This window comes from Plodia interpunctella, chromosome 19 (genome assembly GCF_027563975.2).
Source record: "Plodia interpunctella isolate USDA-ARS_2022_Savannah chromosome 19, ilPloInte3.2, whole genome shotgun sequence".
Taxonomy (NCBI): Eukaryota; Metazoa; Arthropoda; class Insecta; order Lepidoptera; family Pyralidae; genus Plodia; species Plodia interpunctella.
This window is the reverse complement of record NC_071312.1, coordinates 649,047-666,922: the sequence shown is the minus strand read 5'-3', so window position 1 is coordinate 666,922 and position 17,876 is coordinate 649,047. Positions and strand designations below refer to the sequence as shown.

General features: G+C 34.2%; 1 protein-coding gene across 3 annotated transcripts in view; it reads left to right on the top strand.

The window, feature by feature from the left end:
* Nucleotides 1-17,876, top strand: part of form3 (formin 3) — a 94,281-nt gene that overhangs the window by 28,530 nt on the left and 47,875 nt on the right. Inside the window, exon 1 of one of the 3 annotated variants that reach the window (XM_053759418.1) lies at nt 12,849-12,974. The exons of the other annotated variants lie outside the window; for them this stretch is intronic. Within the exon in view, the coding sequence (XP_053615393.1) occupies nt 12,863-12,974 (112 nt within the window). The 5' untranslated portion in view covers nt 12,849-12,862. Of the gene's footprint in view, nt 1-12,848; nt 12,975-17,876 lie in introns of those variants that run through there. 3 annotated transcript variants of the gene reach the window in all.

The following is a 17,876-nucleotide window of genomic DNA, read 5'->3' as shown; positions in this document are numbered from 1 at the left end:
CATATCACCGATAGATAAAGAAATAAAAACTTTAACTTTATTACTATGTATTATACTATACACAAAATAAATATAAAGGAGAAAATATGTAAAACTAACAATAAAATAGTAACAAAAATTCAGCATATCACAAGCTCAAAATCGTCAATATGTTTAAAAATAACTATAAAAAACACGTCATGAAGGCCATGTATAAGATAGGTACTTGGAAACTTTAGAATATTATGAATCAGTGACACTGATTCTTGTGTATTAATTTGAAGCTTGTTTGGGAAATGGAGAGAGCAATGACAAACTGCTTCATTAGTGATGCGATAGTTGTTGTATGTCATTTAATGGTCACGACATTTAGCCACGAGGAATACGACTAAAACTAAGAAGTTCCTTCTCGTAAGGACAAAAGTAGTAATGTATTCTACCTATCGAAGATTACAAAAGCGATCCAATTGTTACAAATATCACGAGCGACAATAACAAAGGTACAATCGGAAATACCTTGTTAAATAACACGATTTAAATTGCAAATGAGGCCGGAATACTGACAAGTGCAGCTGTCTCAATATTGTTATCGAGACGCAATTTTATTTTACACTTCACAGAGTAAAAATGACTAACTTCTTGTGGTAATTATGATAATCATAAGAGTAAAGTTGAATTCAACTATCTAGTTAATAATGTAGATTACTATGATATAGCTAACATACAAGAAGAGGGGCCAATACAAAGGATTGTTAAATTATATATAATATAATAATTCATATATTGTGACATTTAAATTTTATTTGTAAAACATGTACGTGATTTGTGATCTTCAAGTGTCTGAATTATACTTCTATTTCGAGGAATAAGAATTGTAATTATGAAGTCATGGGAATCGAGTGTGTCATGCTCACTCAAATGGTCAATCTGGTAGTGGCGTCGTGGGCCGGGTCGTGAGGTTCCCCTCTATTATGGTTGAGCTACGCGATGGCTGTCCCATGCGTCAACTCGTGAACGGGTGCTGCCAGAGGGAACTGGTCATCTCGTTTCTCATATATATATATAACTGGTCATCTCGTTTCTCATTATACTTATACTACATACTACATATTTTGACTATGTACATTATGTACTTTTATATATTATTAGAAAGAAATAATGAATAATGATGAAGAAATATTTATCTGTTCTGGGTGTGATAAATAACGAATGTAGGTCACGCCTTTTACCTGCGGCTTCGCCCGCCTTAATTCCGTGCGTCCGGTATAATAACTTATTATTCCCAATATCTCGAGTTCTAAGCAACGTATCGCGATGAAATCTAAACCACATTTTAAGTCAGAATATCCGCTATACAACTGTGCAAACCGCATTAAATTCCATCCAGTAATTTGTGCGTGATACGCGATCAAATATGTACACATTTATATTTAAAAAATGGTAAGCCGATCTGGCATGATAGGGACCAACACTGTTCAAATGAGTTTCTTTCGCCATTTCTTCTCAGCAGTGGTCGTTTCGAAATGCCAGTAGTTTGTAGCTTGTGAGAAATAACTATAAATATTGACGAGAAAAAGTGCCTGTGAAGGTCTAATTTCTGAATGATTGAATGATTTGAATTTGAATTTATAACGATATGTAAGCTACATATCGTAGTGTACTTTATTAAGATCTTTATATGGTTGTCAAAAATACCAAAAAAACAGTCTTAGCCATGATACACCACATGCCAAAAATTGATGACGACATTGATTTTGAGATTTCCAGATATTACACGTCGATATCGAGTGAAGAAGATTATATAAAATGAAGTTGTTTCCAGTGACGAAAACATCGTCAGTAAACCTGCAATTGATCAGCAATATTGTACGTGTAAAACAATAAAGTAAATTTAATGAAGAATAAATCGTTATTTTAAAACTCAATTGACCTTCCAAAAACTACTTACAAACAAATCTATTTACCACAATTGAAAAATCATTCGCAATTTCATTAGATCAATTACAAATAGTTTAGGTTAAATGCCGGCCAGACAGACATACCAATCAGTCGAGTCTCGGGCACAAGTTCATGGCATGTGAATGGCGCTAAATTCGTCCAAAACAAAACGCACAAGTATCGTGAATAGTTGGCCGGCGCATACCGTTTTAGACCACCTGTCACTGTCACCTGTCAGACGGCGTCTTGTGGCGCCATTTGCATTTTTTGGTGGGAATTTGTTCCGATGATTATGAAATACGTTCAAATATCAAATAACTTATTTAATTATTATCTGTTTATTAATATCATTTATATTAAAACTAACCCGCGGCTTCGCTCGCGGTTGTCCAACTTCCAACTAGTAATTTTTGCGTGATACGCGAATAAATTAAAAAAAATATATATATATACATATATAATATTTTTATGTACAGATATAGCCCACCCACTTGCAGTTTTGTTATATAGATATGACAGATCAATAAATAACAATATTACTGCTATATTACTATGGAATTAAAATTTATAAGTATTAGGAACTTATCTCGTATACTTCTGTATTACTTCTCGAACTTTGCAGTATATTTATTGTATTTTCGTTATATATTCTGGTAACCTCCACGACGCCATGAAAACGCATCCTCAGGCGCATGAGAAAGGGCCGCCCTGTTAGGACATTACAGTTCTCATTGAGATTTATGTGACAACATTCGTTGGCCATCAATTGGATAATGAGTGGCGATCTGGTCTGCAATCTAGTCCGATTATTTTATGACAACTATTATGCTTTTGTTGGGTACCGGCGAATATTCTTTGGCCTGATTCTCAGGACATTGACTCTTGGAGTCCCTAGGCATGTACATCAATGTTTATTATCCAGTGGGGGTAGGCAAAGACTAGGGATTTCTACTTACCACGATCACTACAAGGCAATTAAGGTTCTCATATCCTTTGGAGAGGACAGCTACAACAGCATTCCCAAAGAGATTTGACGTCAGCAGGCGTCCATTTGTAAAATCCCAATATCTTCATGGCGGGATCACTACCCCGAAACACACGATGAGAGAGAGAGATGAATTTAATTAACACAAAAACATATTTTACGCCCGGAAACGTCCTAATTTTGTCCACTTGAACATACACAAATTAATCCCGGAGTTATAGTTCGACCTAGATAATTTTGCAGACAGGACATAAGCACTTGTCTATGTGTCAACGACCTTGTGTGTATGTTTGTGACATGTGGGTCGATTTTTTGCCGGCGCCAAAGTTTTGATTGCAGCAAACATCAGTGGTTGTAGTTCCTACAACTTACAATATTTTGTAGTTCCTTTTATATACGCAACAATCATTTTTGTTCATCTCAATATTATTTATATAATTAGTTACAAGCATGACACGTACCTATAACAAAACTAAAATATTCTAAAGATAAAAGGTCGCGAACTTCGTTTTGTTTTGACAGATTTTTGAAAGCCGTTATTTATATAAGCAAACAATAGAATGTATAATTTTACCGCTGTTCTAAATAAATTGACGTGAATTGGTAACCGTATGTTCCATTTTTAATTTTATGCAAATCTAATTTATTCAATTTTTATTTTATTTTCATAATTGGCAAGATGCGAGGATGCCAGCAACTTCGGAGGGAGTTTCTTAAATGTTTTATTGAGATCTATTACCTAGTTTACTCAAGATTAAAACTCTTACTAGATATATATTTTTTTAAATATTTACTAAATGGCAATGTTTATTACTGATAGTATTATTTTAAGGCAAATATTTGCACCTTTGAACTAATAAATAAATAAAACTAAATAAAAATAAAAATATTTATCTGTTCTGGGTGTGATAAATAACGACCCCGTGCGTAGGTCACTGGTGTATAATGAAAACAATAGGTACAATATTTATCTGTTACTACCTTTTACCTGCGGCTTTGCCCGCCTTAATTCCGTGCGTCCGGTATAATAACTTATTATTCCCAATATCTCGGGTTCTAAGCAACGTATCGCGATAAAATCTAAACCAGATTTTAAGTCAGACTATCCGCTATACAACTGTGCCTGTGTACAAACAACCTCATTAAATTCCATCCAGTAATTTTTGCGTGATACGCGGACAAATATGTACACATTTATATTTAAAACATGGTAAGCCCTTTTGGCATAATAGGGACCAACACTGTTTGAATGATTTTCTTTCGGCATTTCTTCTCAGCAGTGGTCGTTCCGAAATGCTAGTAGTTTGTAGCTTTGGTAAATATCATTTAATTTAGAATATGACGTGAAAAAGTGCCTGTGAAGGCCTAATTTCTGAATAAATGATTTGATTTCGATTTTGATTCAGATAAAACTTTTTAAATAAAATGTTTTGGCTGGTAGTTGAAGAACCCATTATTATTTTTTAAATTAATATATCCTGGGTACAGACATGGTCAACTAAATAGAGGATTATTTGTATGTATAGATTGCATAACGCAATGCATGTACATTTGTACATAGTAAGTGTTAGAGTGTTTAAACTAGATATAATACCTTCATACTCATTGTATGTTACTGACATTGTCAGTTGTAAAGAAATAGTTTTTCTCTCTCTCTCTCTCTCTCAGAAATGGTCGCCAACAATATATGTAGATTTGCTCTGTGAAAATAAAATAATTTACTGCGTTGTTCTAAACCTCTATTTTATTCCAATTTTGCTCATAACCCATCAGGTTATGGGCCCAGGAACGATTTTTGCGCTTTGCTACGTTAATTTTTCGAAACAGTAAATATAAAATTGATATTGAAATTGTTGACGGCCATTACGTTCCACAAATCGCACCATGGCTACATCGTCTGGGAATTTTGGTAATGTGGGCATTCCTATCGAAAAACTAAAAGGGATTGAAGACTACAACCATTGGAAATTTATGCTTAAAATGATATTGATGCATGAAGACTTGTACGATTGTGTGGAATCGGCGGAGTCGGCCGAAGCTTGCAAAGATGTGAAAAAGAAGCAGAAAGCCCTGGCGAAGATTTGTCTCTCTGTTGGACCATCAGCTTTACAACATGTCCGTAATGCGACGACACCGTATGAAGCTTGGACCAACTTGCAGCGTGCATATGAGGACAAGGGACTTTGTCGGCGCTTGGGATTACTACGATCTTTGTTTGGTGCCAAACTGAGTGGAGCAGAGAGCATGCAGAGCTACCTATCACATATTACGGAGCTCGGACAGCAGTTGGAGGATATTGGATCTAAACTTGAGGACGAATTTTTAGCTGTAGTTATGTTAGGTGGTTTGACAACTGACTATGACCCACTGATTATGGCTTTGGAAAATTCGGGAAAGCCTCTTACGACTGAACTTGTCAAAATAAAATTGTTGCAAGAGCAACAACGACGGGATGGGAAAACTGAACACTCCGATTTCAACGCTTTAGTGATGAAGAAGACATTCAAATCATTTAAATGTTTCCGATGCAAAAAGACCGGGCATTTTAAGAAAGATTGTCCAGAAGGAAAGAAAAACCAGAAGAGTGATAAGTCTTTATTGACAGCTTTATCAGCAAATATTCAGAAAAATGTCTGGTATATCGATTCTGGAGCGACAAATCACATGTGTCATAATAAATTACAAATGATGGATTTTCAGTGTGGAAAGCCGTTGCAAGTGAATGTTGCTAATGGAGATACAGTGCTGACAAGTGGTCAAGGAAAAGTTCAAGTTAATTTAAGAAATGGTTTAAAGACTATAAGTAATGTTTACTATATACCGGAACTATTTACTAATTTATTATCAGTTAGTGAATTAAACAGAAAAGGCTATAATGTAATTTTTAGTCCAAAAGGTTGTAAAATATATGATGATAGTGAAGTTATAGCTACAGGTAGTTGCATTAATGGCGTATATAAATTAGATACTGTGAGCGATGAGGTTAGGTCTGAGGTTGCCATGAATTCGGTTTGTGAAAGTCTAGTAGCTGGTGAGTCCATGCAGGGTAAGGAGACTGCATTGATGTCAGTGGGAAGCAAGGTTTCACAGGATATTTGGCACAGGAGGCTGGGTCATCTCAACTCAAGAAGCATGAATCTGTTGAAAAATGGATTAGCAACAGGTATGAATTATGATTCCACTAGTTTTAATCCTTGTGTTGCGTGTATTTTAGGAAAACAAATAAAGTTGCCATTTCCTATGAAAAGTCAAAGTAGAGCAACTGAGTTGTTAGGGCTGGTACATACTGATGTCTGTGGTCCTTTGCAGACACAGTCTTTTAGTGGAGCGCGATATTTTGTAATATTTTTGGATGATTTTTCAAGAAAAACATTCATTTACTTTATGAAAAACAAAAGCGAAGTTTTTGAAAAGTTTAAAATGTTTAAGGTTCTTGTAGAAAATCAATTAGATAAAAAGATAAAAATATTGCGTAGTGATAACGGTGGTGAATATATTAACCATGTTTTTCAGGAATATTTGAAAAACTGCGGGATAATACATCAAACGACAATACCTCATTGTAGTCAACAAAATGGTGTTGCAGAAAGAGCACTTCGGACTATCATGGATAAAACTCGCTGTATGCTGAAAGATGCTGGATTAAATCAAGAGTTTTGGGCTGAAGCTGCTAACACGGCTGTGTACTTGAAAAACTGTTCACCAACAAAAGCAGTGAGAGGGGCTACACCTGAGGAAATGTGGGCTTCTAAGAAAGTTGATGTAAGTCATTTACGTATTTTTGGTTGTATAGCCTATGCATTAGTCGAGAACTGTCGGAAGCTTGACACAAAAGGAAGAAAATATATCTTTGTAGGATATTGTGAGAATAGCAAGGGCTACAGACTTATAGATCCAGAATTTCCAAAGAATTGTGTTAAAGCTAGACATGTCACGTTTATCGAAAAAGAATTTATAGGTAATACGGTGTCACAAGATGATAATAAGAAGCAAAGTATATCATTTTCACTGGACTGCCCATCAGGTGAGCAAACGTCACCAGACTTGAATGAAAGCCTGCAATCTAATGACCCTGTTAATACCCGGAGATTGACAATTTTCAGTATGGATGACTCAGAAGATATGGAAACTACAGATAATCTGTCGGATAGTACTTATGTTCCAGATGAAACAAACATGTCTTCAGATGAATCCACTGTGACGTCCTTCGAAGATGCTGTAACAAGTGACTTCGAGTTAGCCGGGTTAACAGAAATCATGAGCGAGGATACGCCTAGTACGGTGCAGCAAGCATTGGATAGCAGTGAGGCCAAACAATGGCAAGATGCCATGAATGATGAGTATAACTCTTTCTTCGTTAACAAATGTTGGACTTTAGTAGATTTACCTGAAGGAAGTAAACCAGTCAAGTGTAAATGGGTCTTATGTAAAAAGAGAGGTCTAAATGGAGAATTACTCAAATACAAAGCGCGCCTCGTCGCAAAAGGCTACACACAAAAGTATGGAATAGACTACTAGGAAACTTTTGCGTCTGTAGTGCGGTATTCAACTGTAAGAGTTTTGTTGGCTCTAGCTGCACAATTTGATTTAATAATTGAGCATTTAGATGTTAAAACTGCTTTTCTTAACGGAGACCTATCAGAAGTAGTTTATATGGAACAACCTGAAGGATTTTTTATTAAAAATCAGGAAAACAAAGTATATAGACTGAATAAAGCAATATATGGTTTAAAACAGGCGGCAAAAGCTTGGTATGAAAAAATTAATAATGTTTTAATCAATACATTGCGATTTAAAAGGTTGTCTTCAGAACCATGTGTTTATATTCATAATCAAGACAAGGAGATCATAATTTTAGCTTTGTATGTAGACGATATAATGTTATTTTCATCATCTAGATCTCAAATTAAAGATATTATTAAGGAAAAACTTATGAACGAGTTTGAAATGAAAGATTTCGGCCCTGTTTGTCATTTTTTAGGCATGAAGATTGATAGAATGCAAAATGGCAGTTTCAATCTAGACCAGTCAAGTTATATCAAGAGAATGCTTGAAAAATTCAAAATGTCAGATTGTAAACCAATCAAGACTCCTATGGAAGTTGGTCTTAAATTGCAAAAGGAAGAAAACTCCCAGTGTAAACATGACTACAGAAGTCTTATCGGATGTCTCATGTATCTGGCTGTGTGTACCAGGCCTGATATAGCTCATAGTGTAAACTATTTGAGTCAATTCAACAACTGTTTTGGCGAAAGTCACTGGAAAGCAGCGAAACGGATACTTCGATATTTACAAGGCACTAAAGATTATAATTTAGTTTTCAAAAAGGATAACTTAGAAATTACAGGTTTCGCAGATGCAGACTGGGGTGGTGACCAGCTTGATCGAAGATCATATACTGGGTATGTTTTTAGTCTTGGTAACTCTATCGTTTCGTGGGAGAGTCGTAAGCAGCGCACAGTGGCACTCTCAAGCACTGAGGCTGAATATATGGCAATCTCAGACTCGTGCAAGGAAGCATTGTTTTTACAACATTTTGTTAACGAATGTACTGGTACTGTGTGTAGAGTTTCGTTATTTAATGATAACCAATCTGCGAAAAAGCTTTGTCTTAATTCTGTATCGCATTCAAGAACGAAGCACATAGATATTAGACATCATTTTGTCAGAGATTTGATAAATAAAAAGATTGTTGAACTGAATTATATTTCGACTAATGAAATGTTAGCAGATATTCTGACAAAATCTTTACCAGGAGAAAAGCATTTGAAGTTTACGTCTGAGTTATTTAAGTTAAGCATGTAATAAAATATATTCCTTTTGTTTTGTTACTTCTTATGATGTATTATTTAGTTTAAGGGGTAGTGTTAGAGTGTTTAAACTAGATATAATACCTTCATACTCATTGTATGTTACTGACATTGTCAGTTGTAAAGAAATAGTTTTTCTCTCTCTCTCTCTCTCTCAGAAATGGTCGCCAACAATATATGTAGATTTGCTCTGTGAAAATAAAATAATTTACTGCGTTGTTCTAAACCTCTATTTTATTCCAATTTTGCTCATAACCCATCAGTAAGAAGCCGTACAATAGAAAAAAAACATGAGGCTCTAATCCTAGAAGCTAATGTGGATTCTAATGTCATGTTGTAACTGTAGATATACATATAAAGAAAATGAATTCAATGATTTTAACAAAAAAAAAAAAAAGAAAGTAAACATACGAGCGTTATCTACATTTCAAATTTTTATAATGTTTAAAATATTTCATAGAATACAATAAACTTATATAAAGCAGCCAAGTTCCAGTTGGACAAGTGTATGAAAGGTTACAATAAAGGCAATAAAGAATCATATTTGTTGTATGGAAGCCCCCTTGACATAATGATTTTGTTATATTTAATTAATTTAACGTCTATTTATTTATTTGATTATGTTTCAAGTCGCACTTAATATTATAACTGCTAAAATCTATGTCCGTCTGTCACACATTCATGTTTAAACCCTTGTTCCGATTTTGATATGAAATATCCGATTGAAGGAAAAATCGAAGCAAGAAGGGGAAAAGGAAAGCCAAGGCAAATGTCGTGTCGTTTAGGGATGTGAAATCGATGGCTGAGGACAGAATCAGATGGAAAGTGCTCCACCGACAAGAACAAAGTTCTTAAATTAATTGCTGATGATGACCGATTTTGATGAAATTCGGAATAGTTAATAACTCAAGGTTAAAGCTACTACCAGACTAAGCGAAGCTGGCGACAGGTTAGTTTAAAATAACTTTCTTTAAAATTTGTTTATAATACAGTTTGTTTTAAACTTTGTTTAAAATAACTTATGTCCCACGTAGGTTATTAAACGCTGCCAAATTAGCTTATCTGAAGATTGTATACGACTAAAAAGCTAATGATATAGTAAATTGTACAAGAAAGGTACACGCATCACCCACACAGTAGAAAACTGTACCTTCACAAATCCTCAAAAAGGAGCCTACATGCGATTTTTTTATTATAGAATAATAAGTATTTTTCTAAAAATATATATATTTTTGGTAAAAGCTTTCGGAGGAATTATGTTAAATAAATAACCCAATTGGTCAGATATAAATTCTAACATTATAAATGCGAAAGTAAGTTTGTTTGTTACCTCTTCACGCTCTAGTTACTCAACCAATCTTCTTGAAATTTTGCAAACAATAAATACTAATTGTATCAAAACAAAATTCTATTATTTTTAATTCTTTAATATTATTAGACAGATCTTAATAGTTCTCTCGTGGTATCACTATTGATACAAAATACGATTTTTTAATACTTAAGTATTAGTAAAAAGTATCAAAAGTCCTGTCCCTGGTTTGAAGTATGGAGAAGGGCATAAAAGTACTATTTAGTAATAATTCCCTTTTAGATATCAGTTTGCCACAGAAATGCGTTTTCATCAATTCGACCTCGCGACAATTAGACTCGCGTCAACAATAAGGATCACGTAATTATAAGTATTATACCAACAGCCTGTCGCGGCTCCGCTCGGGCAAACCGACACAGCCAAACCATCCTCTAGAATCACGCAGAACACATTAATAATTGGTGATAACCTTGTAAAAATCCGTCTGGTAGTTTTTGAGTTTAGCGCGTTCATACAAACAGAAGAGACAAGGGAACTTATTTTTATAATATTTAGGTGCATTCTAAATTTATTGTACTCTGTATGACTTCGACGACAGTTCTAATTTCAGAATTTTTATGTGCTCTGTAAATATAGTTATTTTACTCATCATCATATCGAGTGTGTTAACACTGGTGTCAGATTTTAAATCGCCTAAAGGCATCTGACATGACTTTTACGATTACTTACCGCCATCTAGTCACACACTAGTGAACTAAACTGTCCACCAGTGCGCAGGTTTCCTCACGATGTTTTCCTTCACCGGATGCAAGTGGCGGTCTGTGAAAACTACTATATATGAATCAGATTGGTATACAAACTCATACTCATTCAGACGTCGGGACTCTCCTTGTCAGCTAATAGGCATTAATAACATTCCGAAAGAGGGTTGACGACAGGCCAGTCGCGCAAAATCACACATAACAATATAATTAGTAATAATGATGAATGTAATGATTGATGTTCTTTGTCCACCGATAAAACTATTACGTCTCAAAATAATGATACAACAAAATCAATTATCCACACGGTTGAGTGGTCGAGTGCATAGGCTGGGTAGTGGGTTCGCCTAATTTTAGTGCAGTTAATATGAGTAATGCCGGTTATAGGAATGACGAATTGTATTCAAACTTGTTATCCAATGTTTGAGAGGATTCGGAGGAAGGAATTTTTGGATGCGGTATTGGGTATATATACAGTGTGATTTCTTATACATTGGCGTTATTTTATCTACACGCTCAGTCGATGGTACTGAACAACTTTTCGTATAGAAGCAACCTTGAAATCGCTAACAAAGAAGCTGATCTATACATTTTCCACAACTTAAGTATTACTGAGTGACGCAAACAGAAAATCAGAAGAAGAAAAACAAATGAATGACGGTTAACTAAACACAAATACATGTGTAAATAGCTGTATAAATTTGAATTTGGAATTCCTAACCAGGAGAAGGAGAATTTTTTAATGAAAGTGGCCAGTACAACAAAACGCCAATTTCATATGGTAAGGACCTAATATTTAATTATGTATAGAATAGCTGATTTTTTTCGCGATTTCGGAGATACTATGTATTATTAGCTAAAGATAAACATAAAAATATATTTATTTTCTCCAACAATCAAATATTACAATCGTAAATACCAGAATGGAGGAGTCTGGAGCCTGTAGAAGGCAAGGCCTGTGGCACAGATCTTCAGTGCTCTCAGTTCTGGATACAAATAAGAATAACAAAAATATAGTTCTTAATAGCTAAAACTATAGTCTAAGTAACTATATCTAATGTATGTGTGTGTATGGATGATGAATGATGGGAAGTACGGACGCGGAAAGAGAGAGAGAGAGAGAAAAATATTAAGCTTACCCTGAAGTTTAATAAAGAGGAAAGGGGCGATAAAACAACTGTTATTCCAGATTATATTCTACCAGTAAGTATATAGTATAGTAGATCTTGCGTGAAAGAGTAACAAACATTCATACACACATACATCCTCCCATTTATAATATTAGTACAAGATAACAAAACACATACCATATCCATGATTGTATCGTCTCACAAGAAACGTCCGACCGTTGCCCCTGCATTTGGGATGAGCATTTGACCAAGTTATTTATAATTTAACTGGGTCAAAATGCATTGGATTATTATTCAGTTAAGTGGGCACAGCTAAGTATGTCTGAATATTGTTTTAGTTTATAACTTCATCTCATAGCGTGGCGACTCGGCTCGTCGTTCAGGTGGTAGGGCATGTAGTATGTCACATTTGCCAGCGTTTATGGGTTACCTTAACTGGGTTATTTGACTGAATAAATGCTAAAGTTTGGATAAATGAAGACTTCTAGATGATCTAGGTAAACTTCAGCGCGGTTGGCAACAAACGGCTCGAAACTGAAACCTATGAAAGGCAAAAATATCCGATAACCATTAGAGGGACACATTAACGGGCTATGAAGTTTGTTGCGCCGCTTCTTCTTCACCTGCGCTTTGGAAGTCGCCAGTAGATTTAGTTTTAAGTATTTTTTTTTACGTCAATAAGTGATGTATACAAGTATCATCCTAAATTGAATAAATTTTGAATTTTGAAACAGGCTATTGAAAAAGTAGTTTAGAGAGAAACGTGCATAATAAAAATAGAATTAGAATTATGACGTGTATAAGATAACAGACGACCTTCCGATAGTATGATAACTATTGTTATCAAACAGATTTCAGAGTCATTATTTTTCCAATCGCGTCAAGCAAAGGTCGATGATGATTATCACAATAAAAAAAAAAATCAACAACATTTTCTTTTTTATAAGTGTATGATTTTTGCTGCGGTTGGGAAAGTTTTGTGTCAAAATGGTGAAGTGAATAAAAACGTAAAAATTGTATCAAGTACATTAGAACGAGCCAATAAAATGTGTTATTGCAATGGTGAGTTCTCAATGAAATTCATAAATAATTACAGATTAAATAGTAATATTTCTATTTATATTATACCTAAACCAGATTTTGTCCGCGGATTCGGTCCTTTTAATTTTAATTTCAATATCTCAAATCTAAGCAACGTATCGCGATGAAACCTAGACCAGATTTTAAATTAGACCATCCACTATACAAGTGTGAAAATCGCATCAAATTCCATTTAGTAGTTCCTGCGTGATGTGCGAATAAACACGTATACTGTAAATATCAATTTAAAACCCTGTGATTATTGTCAAAAATCGAGCTTTTCACAAAAATGTATTTTTTTCCACAAGCTATGAAAGTAGCTGAAATACACAAGTCTAGCTGTATCTATGTTCGTACACTGTCTGATCCTTCTCACTGCAAAAGCTGCCGTACTATGTTTTTTGGCCGTGATTTCAATATGTTTATCCCACTTTAATTTGTCGTCCACAGTGATGCCCAGAAATTTAGTACTATGTACCCATTCTAGAGCTTTACCATTTACTGTTAAAGGTATAACATTGTGCGAGTTATTTAAGAGAGAGAATTTAATTCATTTTGTCTTTTCTGTATTTAGAGCTAAGTTGTTGGTTGTAAACCTACCGACATGCTATTACTTATAAAGTTATAGTTTTCACTTTTTCTATCGACTTTAAATAATAAAGATGTATCGTCTGCAAATAGAACTACTTCGCATTAAATTTTGGGCAAGGCATGGGAGGTCGTTAATATAAACCAAAAATAAAAAAGGACCGACAATGGAGCCTTGAGGTACGCCTATGTGAACAGGTGCACAATCGGAACTTGTTTTGTTAATTTCTACTCTCTGTGTTCTATTATCAAGGTAAGACGAAAGAACACTAAGAGCCGCGCCAGTGACACCATAATGTTGAAGTTTATTTTTGAGTATATTATGATCTACACAGTCAAAAGCTTTCGTTAAGTCACAGAAAATACCTACGACATCTTAAACAAAAACTCGTCATACTGTAAACCAGTTACACTCACTTTGGCATAACCTAATATTATATTAAAATAGGAAATTTTCTTTACCTTTCTTTTAAAAATATTTATACTTTTATTATCTTCTAATTTTAACATATTATTCTTGGTAATAGGTATGCAACCGTTCTTTCTCCGTAAAAAATATTAGCACTAGGTTCTATTTTCATATTGCGCTCTTAAATTCACATTATTACCCATAACAATTTTGACCGGTACTAGTGTACATTGGGACTGGTGAAATCCAAATAAAAGCTTGTAAAAAAACCCGTGTTTTCCCTTTTCTAACAACTATGACTCATATATATAGCTATTACAATATTTTAAAACAAAAAATGCCAGCTGAGTAATTATTATTAGTAATGCTTCAACGGAACCGATAGCTTATCGATATTTTTAATTGTTACGTTTGAAAGCTGACGAAACGTTACAATACTATCAAATGGTTAATTTCATTCAGATCTTGATAGTTATACAGGATTACCTATGCTGCACTCCGCTGTGTTACCCGCGTGACTATTAAAAAAACACCTTACGTTTTTTTTTATGCAGAGAACCACCACTATTTTATAAAGCGCCATTGACTATATGAGAAAATCCTACGGCAATCGAGTACTTTCGGCATATAAGGTACTCTTATGTATTCTCCGAGATATCACCTATCCCAATGCCAAATTACATAAAAATTGGCCCTTACATTTGAGCGTGAAGACGTAACAAAAATATGCGCAAACTTTCGCCTTTGTAATATTAGTAGTGTAGACGACAGTTTCAGCTGGTTCAAATTATATTTCAAGTTATATAATTGTGTGAATTAAAAGATGCAGCAGTTTTTTGCAACATTTATTTTTCCAATAGTTTATTTTGAATGACACATGCAATACAGTTTTTTTTTTCTTTAAAAAACGTCAAAACCGATTGAGGTTTTAAGTCAATGTGGCAATCGCCAACAAGTTGTATGATATTGTTACTTCATTGGATAATAATATTTAATTAAATAAATAAATAATAAATAATTCAATATGAACTTTAAGTCAAATACAGTCAGTCGGTCACAAAGAAGATAATCTTTTATGAATGAAATTACTTTTGCGTACATCAGTAAATATGGAATTAATAAAGTTTATCTACAGTCGTAAACACATACAATCCCTTGGAATTCGCATTATCCGGCAGATTGAAATATTTATCTTTATTTGCATTGTAAATAATTATAAAACACAGTGGCTTTGGTTTGTTATCTCATAGAAAACCAGTAAAATATATGTTACTTAGGTTCTATCTAATGTATACTCCCCTATATATACGAATTATTTTTCTTTTTCTTGATCTATATAATAAACATAACACTATCAACTTCAAACGTAAATACTTTCAGTTATTGATGTCGAAAACAGTTTTTTTTTATTTAATAAATGAGACTATCTTCATTAAATTAACATAGATGAAGTAAAATTCTTACATAATATTATTTAAATGAAGTCTCCTGTTGCGTCTGTCGTCTGCACTAATATATGTAGGTATAAATCTGTATGAATGCGATAAACTCAAAATCTACCCTTACACTACCGGTTTTCACACGTACCTTATACAAGCGGCTGTACCGGCTTCGCTCGGGTAAAGCCCTAATATAAAAGTAGCCTATGTTACTTCTGAACGTTTTGTCTATCTCTGTGCCAAATTTCATCAAAATCTGTTCAGTAGTTTTTGGGTTTATTCATCACAAACAATTCTACGTTACACCAATTTGACAGTAAGGAGGAAAAAATCTTCTACGTCACTTGTGTGATTGTGAAGAAAAAAAGTATTTTGTGCCATACTAGTGTGACGGAGTATCGGCCTCCATAAATACACGGATAGATGCAAAATAGAGGTGTGGCAAGCTTCAGGTGTGGTCCTACTATACACACTAATAAACAGAAAAGCTGAGATGTTAAGTGTCCAATCATATCTGACCCTTGGTGCCCACATAATTCCTTACACAATATACTTCTCACGGACCAATTTACATTAGCCTCCTTAACGACCAGATCTTGTAGACCTATATATCTTTTACAATGTCGTTTATGCTTAAGCTCTAGTAATGTTGGTTGGGTCCCATTATGTAATGAAAATGAATATTTTGTATGGGGTAAAACACTTAAGTAGTCACGAACCACGACTTTGCCTTCTTGGTGTAAACATTACTCCCTTTTATACAGATTTAACAATTCTTACAACAAAAGTGTGGATCAACAAATGTAAGAATTTTGCACAATATAATCAGGAAGCGTGCGTTCATGCGATGTTTTGTTTGATTGAAGAATCTATTCGCTTGATATAGTGTGTTATTGCTGCACACTGGTATCAGATTTTATTCAAGTCGCCTAAAGGCAATTAACATGACTGCCAACTGGTATACGTACAGGCTTGTCACATACATACCAGTGTGCAGGTTTCCTCACTATTTTTTTCTTCACCAGAATCAATGGCCTAACATGCAAATTGGTATGCAAACTCATGAGGTGCATAAAACCAGACATGCCACCGCCACTGATTGATTATCATGAAGTAGAATACCAGTCAATTTTCCCTGTCAGATGTATAGGTGACGGGATTGGCAATTTCCGAACTATACAAATGGGATACTTTTTTTTACAAGCTTTTATTTTAAGTTGCAATGTAACTATGTGCGTGTGGTCTTAGGGCCCACTTCTTGAAATTCTATGAACTTATGCTTGGGATTTAGTGAACATTTCAAAAGAATTGTTAAAGTTGGAATTAGATTTTGTGAAAGTCAGTAAACTGATAAATGTTATTATACTTTAAATGATTTCTTTAATGATAGACTCGGATAGAATTTAGGGCTAGTATACATTATAATTCTTTTTTTGTTTTGGATTTGTAGTGGATAGCATGCTCCTCTTTATTTATTTATATTTGCATACCTATATTCGGTAAAACGTGTAGGTCTAATTCATCTTGACATCAATTTGTCTATTTGTACTCATGTTATTGGCAAATAAATGTTTTCTTTCTTTCTTTCAAATAAGCCAGTGTTTTACGAAAGGCTCTCGGTCCTCATAGTGTTGTCCGAGGGCCCTGTCTCTGGTGGAATAAACCGATTGAGCTAAATTTTTATATAGTTTGGCATACAATGCATTATTATAATTAGTAGACCTTGGTGCATGGTTCACTGGCTATCGGTATGCAAATTTAATTAAATAAATGAACGAATGTAACGCTATTACATGTATCGATACTATTTACATTATTGTAATTTATATCTGAGCTTGACGTTAAAAAATTCGTTTAAATTGTAACACTTATCCATCAGTACAGACTGAGGTGCTTTGTAAATAAATTTAAATTCAAATCTTCATATTGTTGGCTAATATGTATAAAAATAAAATAAATAGAAGTAAAACAAAAATAAATAAACAAATAAAAATTATTATCCAACCAAATAGCCAATATACGAGTCAGATACATGGAAAAAATAATTGTCTTAGTTTCGCAATCTAGATCATTACAATACTAGCACTTTAATTGTCACAAGACTGACGTCCGTCAAACCCAGCAGTGGACAAATATAGCCTGATTTTCTATAACGTCACTCAAAGGTATCAATTGAATACCAAAATTAAAAGCAAGAGCACTTTCGACCGCCATATAAAGAGTGATATATTCCGGTCCGAATGCGTTTTGTAAGTCTTACTGTTTATGGCCGGCTTTAGAGCGTGAATGGGTTATGTAAGCCGAAAGCGGGGTCAATGACCGGCGTTCAAGGTTGGCGGAAGGTCAAGTTTGTGTTGTGATTTTGAAAAATTTTTTTTGGCAACAGGTTTTTTATTATATGGTTTTCATAGTTGAAGAGTTTATGCCGTCAGTTCTTACATTGTCCTA